The sequence below is a fragment of the Opisthocomus hoazin genome, chromosome 26 (assembly GCF_030867145.1).
Source record: "Opisthocomus hoazin isolate bOpiHoa1 chromosome 26, bOpiHoa1.hap1, whole genome shotgun sequence".
In the NCBI taxonomy this organism is placed as follows: Eukaryota; Metazoa; Chordata; class Aves; order Opisthocomiformes; family Opisthocomidae; genus Opisthocomus; species Opisthocomus hoazin.
In genome coordinates this window covers 4364095-4372630 of record NC_134439.1, presented here as the reverse complement: position 1 = coordinate 4372630, position 8536 = coordinate 4364095, and the positions used below count along the sequence as shown (strand labels likewise).

Sequence of the window (8536 nt, the reverse complement as noted above, 5' to 3'; positions counted from 1 at the left end):
TCCCGGTGCCCCCCGCTATCTTGTTTTCGGGGCTCCGGGTTGCCCTGCGGGGAACCCCCGGGAATCCTCTGGCTATCCCCCCCCTCCCTTCCCCAGGGGTTGGGGTTTTTCTCTCTATTTTTTTTATTTTTCTTAAAAAAAAGGGGGTTCCTGGGGAGGTTCCCCCGGGGGGAGGAGGTGTGGGGGGACAGGGACGTGGCCGGGCTTCCGTCCGTCCCCTGGCGTCGCGGTCCCGGGGTGGGATGGGCACGGCGGCATCGGCGCCGGGCGAGGGGAGCACGCGTGCCAGGCACGTCCATGTGTGTGCATACACATGTATGCACGTGTGTGCACGCACACGCGTGTGTCTCTGCGTGTGCAGCTTCCCTGAAGGGCTCCCGGCCCCTGGCCCCACATCCCAGGGAGAAGGGAGAGCTGGGCGAGCTTTGCACACGCGTGTTCACACGCACACGCAACACGCACAGCCCAGGGCTCGGGGACGCCCCCAGGGACGTCCCCGCTGCGGGGGCATCGCTCGTGTCCAGCCGTGGGGCCGGGATGGAGCTGCCCCCCACATCAGCCCCATCTGGGGGGATCATCGGGGCTGGGGGGCCGCGGGCCACGGGTTGGGGACCCGGCGGCACCCACCGCGGGGCCGGGAGGTGCGATAGCTGCGAGCTGGGTGCTCCGATAACGGCCCCCCCGGCGTTATCTGGGTGCTGCCGAGGGGTCCCCTCCCTCCAGCAGCCCCGGGGATTTTGGGGGTCCCTCCCCACCGGGCCACCCCGCTGCCCCCCGGCTGGGCGCTGTGGGCTGGGACCCCTTGGCAGGGGCAGAGGAGGGCGTGGGGCACCCCGGGGGGCACAGAGCGGGGGGACGTGTCCCCACAGATTGGGGGGGGGGGGGTTGCCTCTCTGTTCAGGGTGGCTCTGATTTCTCCGGGCGCTGCAGGGGGGGACGCGGGTGCCCGTGGTGCTCACCCCCCGGGATTTCCCTGTCACGTCAATGGGGAAACTGAGGCACGGGGCAACAGCGGGGTGCTGGGAGCACTGTGGGACTCCCCCCCCACCCCGGGCACAGCCAGCCCCCCACCCCCTCCGCTCGGGGGGGTCCCACGCACCCCACCGACCCCGGGGGGGGGGGGCGAGTGACGCTCAGCATCCCCCCAAACTGGGCACCCCCTGAAAGAGGGGGGGCGGCCGAGCTCAGCCCTGGGGAGGAAGGGGGCGAAGGCCCCCCCCCCCCCATTACCCAGGGGCTGCCCAGAGTCCGGCCGGAGCCCGTCCCCCCGCCCCGTGCCCCTGCCCACGGGGTCCCCACGGGTGGGACGTCACGGCGAGGGGCCGGACCCCGCAGGGAGGAGCCCCCCCACTCCGGGGACCCCACTCCACCCCCCTTCATTCCCCCCATCCCAAGAGAGAGCCTCGGGGGGGGGGGGGGGGCGGGAGGCGGGGAGGGGACCAGGCCCCGCATCCCTGGTGGTTTTTTTTTTGGAGGGGGGGGCGGCGCACGGCCCCGTTAGCGCGGGCAAAGCCTGCGCGGTGCTGGGGGGGGGGTTGCGGGGGGGTGGGGGGAAGCCCACGGGAGAAGGGGCATCGCCCGTGGCCCCGGCGGCGAGCTGCCCGCCGGCTGCCATGGCTCTGGGGCTGCCGGCGAAGAAAGCCTCCTCCCGCAACATCGCCGTGGAGAGGAAGAACCTCATCACCGTCTGCAGGTGGGGGCTGGCCTGGCGGGGCGGGGGGGGGCCCCCGAAACAGGAGACGGGGGGTGCGAGGTGGGGAGAGGGGGGAGAGAGAGGACCGGCGCTGCTGGGGATGGCGGGGAGGGGGGGAGGATGGTGGGCAGGAAGGCTGTGGGGGGGGGTCCCCCCACCCTTAAGTGGGCTTTTCACCCTGGGAGTGGGGGGGGTTGCTGTTGCTGCAGTCGCTTTTGGGGGGGGGAATTGGGGTTTGGGGAGGGGGGAGGGAGAGGAGGATGGGGGGAGGGAGAGGAGGATGGGGGAGGAAGAGGAGGATGGGGGAGGAAGAGGAGGAGGATGGGGATACGGGGAAAGGGGGGGTGGGGGGTTGCGGGGTTGTGGGCGGTGGAGCCGGGGCGGGGGGGCCTGGGGGGGTGGCTCCTGGGGGGCGATGGGGGGTCCGGTGCCACAACGACAACATGGAGGCTCCCGGTGCCGGGGATGGGGGCGGGCGGGGCGGGCGGGGGGGGGGGGGGGTGATGCAGGGAGGCAGGTGAGGGAGGGCTGGGGGCGGCGGGGCCCGGGGGGGGCTGGGGCCGGGGTCCCCCCTGCGGGCGAGGGGCCCAGGAAGTGACGTCAGGGCCCCGCTCCGGGGATGGAGGGATGGAGGCGGCAGGGATGGAGGATGAGGGTTGTCATGGTGACGCCCGGCTGGACCAGGGCGGGGGGGGGGAACAGGGATGGGGCGGGGGGGGGTAACAGGAGCCGTGGGACGGGTGGTCCCTGCCTGGTCCGCAGCCCCCGTGCGTGGGTGATCCCCCCCCGGCCCCGGGTGAGGGGCTGCTGGTGCTGGGCTGTGACCAGAGCCTGGCCCCGGGGCTGGGGGGGGATGTGGGGGGCACCGAGGCTTGGGGTCACTCTGCCAGGGACCCCCAGATCCTACTGCTGGGGCCTGGGGGATGCCGGGGCTCCTTGCCATGGCATGGGGCACCTGCAGACCCCTCTGTCATGGCACAGGGATCCCCAGGGCTCCTTGTCAGGGCACCTCCAGATCCCACTATCATGACATCGGGACCCTCCACGGCTCCTTGCCATGGCATGGGGCACCTCCAGACCCCTCTGTCATGACACGGGGACCCCCAGGGCTCCTTGTCAGGGCACAGGGCACTCCAGACCCCGCTGTAACCATATGCGGACCCCCAGGACTCCTGGCCATGGTACAGGGCTCTTCCAGACCCTGCTGTCATGACATTGAGACTCTCCACGGCTCCTTCTCATGTCATGGGGCACCTCCAGACCCCTCTGTCATGACATGGGGACCTCCAGGGCTCCTTGCTGTAGCATGGGGCACCTCCAGATCCCAGTGTCATGAAATGGGGACACCCAGGGCTCCTTGCCATGGCACAAGGCACCTCCAGACCCTCTGTCATGACATCGAGACCCTCCATGGCTCCTTGTCATTGTCATGGGGCACCTGCAGATCCCACTGTCATGACATGGGGACCCCCAGGGCTCCTTGCCATGGCATGGAGCACCCACAGACCCCCCATCCTGACACCGGGATGTCTCCAGACCTCACTGCCGTGCCACGAGGCACCTCCAGACCCCACAGTCACGACAAGGCACCCTTCACCTGCCATCGCGGGGATCCCCAGTCTCACCCTCCCCACGTGGGGCCGTGACCCACAGATGGGGCGATCCCCCCCCCCATGCAAACACCTGCCCGTCCCCCGCCGTCCTGCCGGGCTCAGCAGGTTTCGCGGCTTCGGCATCGCTCCCCGCCGAGCACGAGCGGCCGGGCGGAAGGGGAAGCCATCACCGCCCGCACACGGCCGGGGAGGAAGGGGGCCTTTGTTCGCCCTTCCTGGCCACTCGCACGGCGGGGGAGCGGCGGCCGTCCCGGTGGGGTCCCCGGGGACACGGGGGGTCAGCGAGCCACAGCCCACGGCTCAGCCCGCCGCCCTCTTCCCGCTGCCGGGCTCGAAAGCCGACATCTGCAAAAGCGTTTTGCTCCGTTGCCAAAAATTAACACGTGCTGGGTGCCCGTCCCCTTCAACCTGTGACCCCTGTCCCCCCCCCCCGCCAGGTTCTCGGTGAAGACCCTGCTGGAGAAATACACGGCGGAGCCCATCGACGACTCCTCCGAGGAGTTCGTCAACTTTGCCGCCATCCTCGAGCAGATCCTCAGCCACCGCTTTAAAGGTAACGGTGGCTCTGCGGGGCCGGGCGCCCGAGCAGCCTCTGGTGTGTCCCTGTCCCCGTCCCCGTGCTGCGTGGCGGGTGGGGATGGGTGCACGCGCGTGTGCTGGCACCAGGGAGCGTGTCCGGGCTGTGGCACAGCAGCCCCCGACCGCGGCCCCTCGGTCCCCGCAGGCCCCGTCAGCTGGTTCAGCTCGGATGGGCAGCGTGGGTTTTGGGACTACATCCGCCTGGCCTGCAGCAAGGTCCCCAACAACTGTGTCAGCAGCATCGAGAACATGGAGAACATCAGCACCTCCAGGGCCAAGGTCAGGAAGGTGCCAGCCCCAGCCCTGTCTCTGTCTCAGTCCCTGTCCTTGTCCCCGTTTCTGTTCCTGCCTCTGATTCCATTCACACCCCGTCCCTGGCACATGGACGCATCCCTATCCCTGTCCCCAACCCCTCCCCATCTTCATCCCCATCTCTGTCTCTCCCCATCCCTGTGCCCCTCCCATCCCCATCTCCCTCCCATCTCCATCCTCATCCTCATCCCCATCTCCATCCCATCCCATCTCATCCCATCCCATCCCATCCCATCCCATCCCATCCCATCCCATCCCATCTCCTCCCCATCCCCATCTCCATCCCATTTCATTCCATCTCCATCCCCATCCCATCCCATCTCCATCCCAACCCCATCTCCATCCCATCCCATTCCATCTCCATCCCATCCCATCGCCATCCGCATCCCTCCGCATCCCATCGCATCTCATTCCCGTCCCCATCCCCATGTCCATCCCATCCCCATCCTTATCCCCATTGAATCCCCATCCTTCTCCATCCCTGTCTGATCCCATCCCCATCCTTCTCCATCCCATCCCATCCCATCTCATTTCCATCCCATCCACATGCCACCTCCATCACCATCTCCATCTCCATCCCCATCCCCATCCCCATCCCCATCCCCATTTCATCCCCATCCCACGCCTGTTCCCATCCCCACCTCCATCCCCATCCCCATCCCCATCCCCATCCCCATCCCCATCCCCATCCCCATCCCATCCCATCCCCATCCCCATCCTATGCCTGTTCCCATCCCCTCCACCCTGCCCTCCTGCAGCCCCACCTCACCCCATAGGACCCCACAGGGACACTGGGGCGAAACAGGAGCTGTGGGACCCCACGGGCGGATAACGGCACGGAAAGCAGCTCCCGGGTGGGGACCACCCACCGCCGGTACCCAGAGCCCGGGTGCAGGGGGGCAGCTGGGGGGTGGCCCCGTCCTCAGGGCCTTGCGATGCCTTGCAGGGCCGGGCCTGGATCCGCGTGGCACTGATGGAGAAGCGCATGTCCGAGTACATCTCCACGGCCCTGCGGGACACACGGACCACCAGGTGAGCAGCCCGTGGCACGGCGGCCACGGCCACGCGCACGCCGCGCCGCCCCGGCACCGCGCCGGGCGGGCACCGCGCCGCGTTTCGGGGTGCCGGCGGGTGCACGCGCAGCCACGCTGTTTTCCCCGCAGGCGGTTTTACGACGACGGGGCCATCATGCTGCGGGAGGAGTCCACGGTGCTCACGGGGATGCTCATCGGGCTCAGCGCCATCGACTTCAGGTAGGGGCGGGCGGCGCGGTGGGACGCGGACCCCCTGCCCCGACCGTGCCCCCCGCCGCTGACCCGCTGCTCCTTCTCCCACCGCTCAGCTTCTGCCTGAAGGGTGAGGTGATGGACGGGAAAACGCCGGTGGTCATCGACTACACGCCCTACCTGAAGTTCACGCAGAGGTAAGAGCCGCGGTGCCCTCCCTGGGGTGGGGACCCCACCGCCTCTCCCCCGGCGCGATGCCGTCCCCACTGAGCCCCCGTACCCCCCAGCTACGATTACCTGAGCGAGGAGGAGGAGCGGGGCAGCGTGGAGAGCAGCACGAGTGAGGACAGCTCCCCCGAGCACCCCTACCTGCCCCTGGTCACCGACGAGGACAGCTGGTACAACAAGTGGCGCAAGATGGAGCAGAAATTTCGCATCGTTTACGCCCAAAAGGTACCAGGAGCCAGGATGGGGCCAGCCAGGTACCCCCCTCCCCCGGGATGCTCCAGCCCAGAGCATCCTCCTGTTGCCCTCCACGCTCCTGCAGCCTGGTGGTACCCACAGCCCTCGGTCCCACTGCCGCGGTGACTCAGCCCTCTCCTTGTCACCCTGGGTGGCCCTGGGGATGTGGGGGGGTCCGATGGGGGGGGGTCCGATGGTGCTGCTGATGGCGGCCTTGCGCAGGGGTACCTGGAGGAGCTGGTGCGGCTGCGGGAGTCGCAGCTGAAGGACCTGGAGGCGGAGAACAAGCGGCTGAAGCTGCGCCTGGAGGAGGTGATGGTGCAGAACCAGCTGGAGAAGAGGGAGCTGGAGGGCGTCATCCTGGAGCTGCAGGAGCAGCTGTGAGTGGGGACCGGCCGCCGCTCCATGGGCTCTGGGTGGGTGGGGGGTCCCCAACACCCCACCGACCCCGAGGGGCTGGGTGAGTGGTGCCTGGCACCCCGTGTGCCCTGTGGGGTGTGAGGGGTGGTGGGTATCCAGTGCCTGGGTGCCCAGTGTGCCCAGTGGGACACCGTGGGACCTTGGTGTCCCCTGTGCACCATGGGATGTGATGGGTGGCAGATGCCTGGTACCCAGGAGCCCCACGTGCCCAGTGGGACGCGGTGGGTCCCCGGTGTCCCCATACGCCCCAGGGGATGTGATGGGTGGCCGACCCCCAGTACCCAGGAGCCCCACGTGCCCAGTGGGACACGGTGAGTCCCCGGTGTCCCCTGTGCCCCACGGGATGTGATGGGTGGCCGACCCCCAGTACCCAGGAGCCCCACGTGCCCAGTGGGACACGGTGAGTCCCCGGTGTCCCCTGTGCCCCACGGGATGTGATGGGTGGCAGATCCTGGTACCCAGGAGCCCCAGGTGTCCTGTGGGACGCGGTGGGTCCCCGGTGTCCCCATACACCCCACGGGATGTGACAGGTGGCAGACCCCGGTACCCAGGAGCCCCACATGCCCAGTGGGACGCGATGGGTCCCCAATGTCCCCACACACCCCATGGCATGTGATGGGTGGCAGATCCCAGTACCCAGGAGCCCCATGTGCCCAGTGGGACGTGGTGGGTCCCCAGTGTCCCCATACGCCCCACGGGCTGCATCGCCCGGCAGGTCCCCGGCGCTCGCGGCTGTGCCGGGCACTGAGCACCCACCTTTGCCACAGGACGGGGCTGATCCCCTGCGAGAACCCGCAGCTGGCCCAGCTCTCCAAGGAGATGGTGACACCCTTAGTGAACCAGTGGCCCTCGCTGGGGACCCTCAACGGCAACGAGAGCGGCTCGGACGGCAAGCTCTACAGGAGGTAACCCCCCCGGCGGGGGCCGAGCCGCCCCGACCCGCGCCCAGCACCCCATCCAGCCCCGGGGGGGGGGTCTGCCCCGGGCAGGGGACGGGGAGAAGGGCTGTCCCCGGCTGGCAGGGCTGTCCCGGCCTGGGGGTCGCAGCGTGGGGGGGCTCAGCGCCGTCCCTCCGCAGGCACAGCTTCATGAGCACCGACCAGCTCTCGGCCGAGAACAGCCTCAGCTCCGACTCCCAGCGCCTGGGCGAGGGCAAGCGCGAAGGCGAGCCCTGGGGGCCCTTGGGTAAGACCCCCACCCCCACCCCACGCCCCCCCAACACGCACCCAGGCGTCTGGACCCCCCCAGCAGTCCCTTCCCCATGCCGGGGATGCTGTCCCACCAGCACAAGGCCACCCAGGTCCCCTCCCAGAGAGGTGGTCCCCGTCGCTGTCCCCCCGCGGCAGGGCTGGGGTGCGAGGCCGCAGCCCCCCGCGACGCCGTGCCCCGCTCTGTGCCCGCAGGGAAGGACCCCACGCCCTCCATGCTGGGGCTCTGCGGCTCCCTGGCCTCCCTGCCCAGCTGCAAGTCCCTGGCCAGCCTCAAGTCCAACGAGTGCCTGGTGAGCGACAGCACCGAAGCCAGCCCGACCCGCAGCCCCAGCTGAGACCCCCGACCCCCTCGCCGCCCCCCGGCTCGGCCGCCCGGCCCAGCGTCGCGGCAGAGGACTGACCTCGTCCCCCTCCTCGCCGTCTTGGCACCGACGAGGGACTCGCCAAACCCACCAGGGAGGCTGGGGACAGGCGTCCCCCTCCCCATCTTGACACCCTGGCTGCAGCTCGGAGCCCCAGCCCGGTCCCTGGCTGGAGACACGGACCCGTGGGGACGGGGGATGCCGGACTGGGACCCACGCGAGATGGGGATGGGGGGTGGACGCACAAACTGTGGCGTGGGGGGATGCTGCTCGGGGGAAGATGGGGGGAGGGTTCAGGGCCAAAGCCCCCCAGGGGCCAGGGTCCGAGCAGATCCCCAGTGTCCATCCCGCTCAGCCCAGGGGCACGGCTCTGTCTCCAGGTGCCCCCCCGGGCTTCGCCTGCCTCTGGTACCCAGACCCCCCAGCCCTGGCCCCACAGGGGGGCCAGCCTGTCCCTGCCTTTGGGGACCACCAATGTCTCCTTGCAGCAGCCCCCCTCCTTCCCTTCCCATCCTCTCCCAGGTTTCGGGTTGTTTTGGGTGATTTTGGTTTTTAATTCAGCCCCATCTGCCTTGTTGGAGCAAAAGAAATCAATAAACGCAGCAAGCCGAGCCCGCCTCCGCGAGCTCCCCCCAACTGGGAGAGGGAAAGTGGGGAA

The 8536-nt window shown here is 69.3% G+C and overlaps 1 protein-coding gene across 2 annotated transcripts; it reads left to right on the top strand.

Moving 5' to 3' along the window:
- The first annotated feature begins 1546 nt into the window (after positions 1–1546).
- RUNDC3A (RUN domain containing 3A) lies at positions 1547–8494 on the top strand. 2 transcript variants are annotated; one of them, XM_075443823.1, is made up of 11 exons: positions 1547–1693; positions 3744–3859; positions 4031–4164; positions 5144–5229; positions 5361–5450; positions 5540–5620; positions 5711–5876; positions 6108–6265; positions 7073–7210; positions 7384–7490; positions 7709–8494. In XM_075443823.1, exons 1-11 carry the CDS (start codon positions 1614–1616, stop codon positions 7849–7851), a joined length of 1299 nt encoding a protein of 432 aa, XP_075299938.1. In that variant the 5' UTR covers positions 1547–1613; the 3' UTR covers positions 7852–8494. The 2 variants fall into 2 exon arrangements, with proteins under 2 accessions (XP_075299938.1, XP_075299939.1); XM_075443824.1 differs by lacking the exon at positions 7384–7490.
- Positions 8495–8536: the final 42 nt, after the last annotated feature.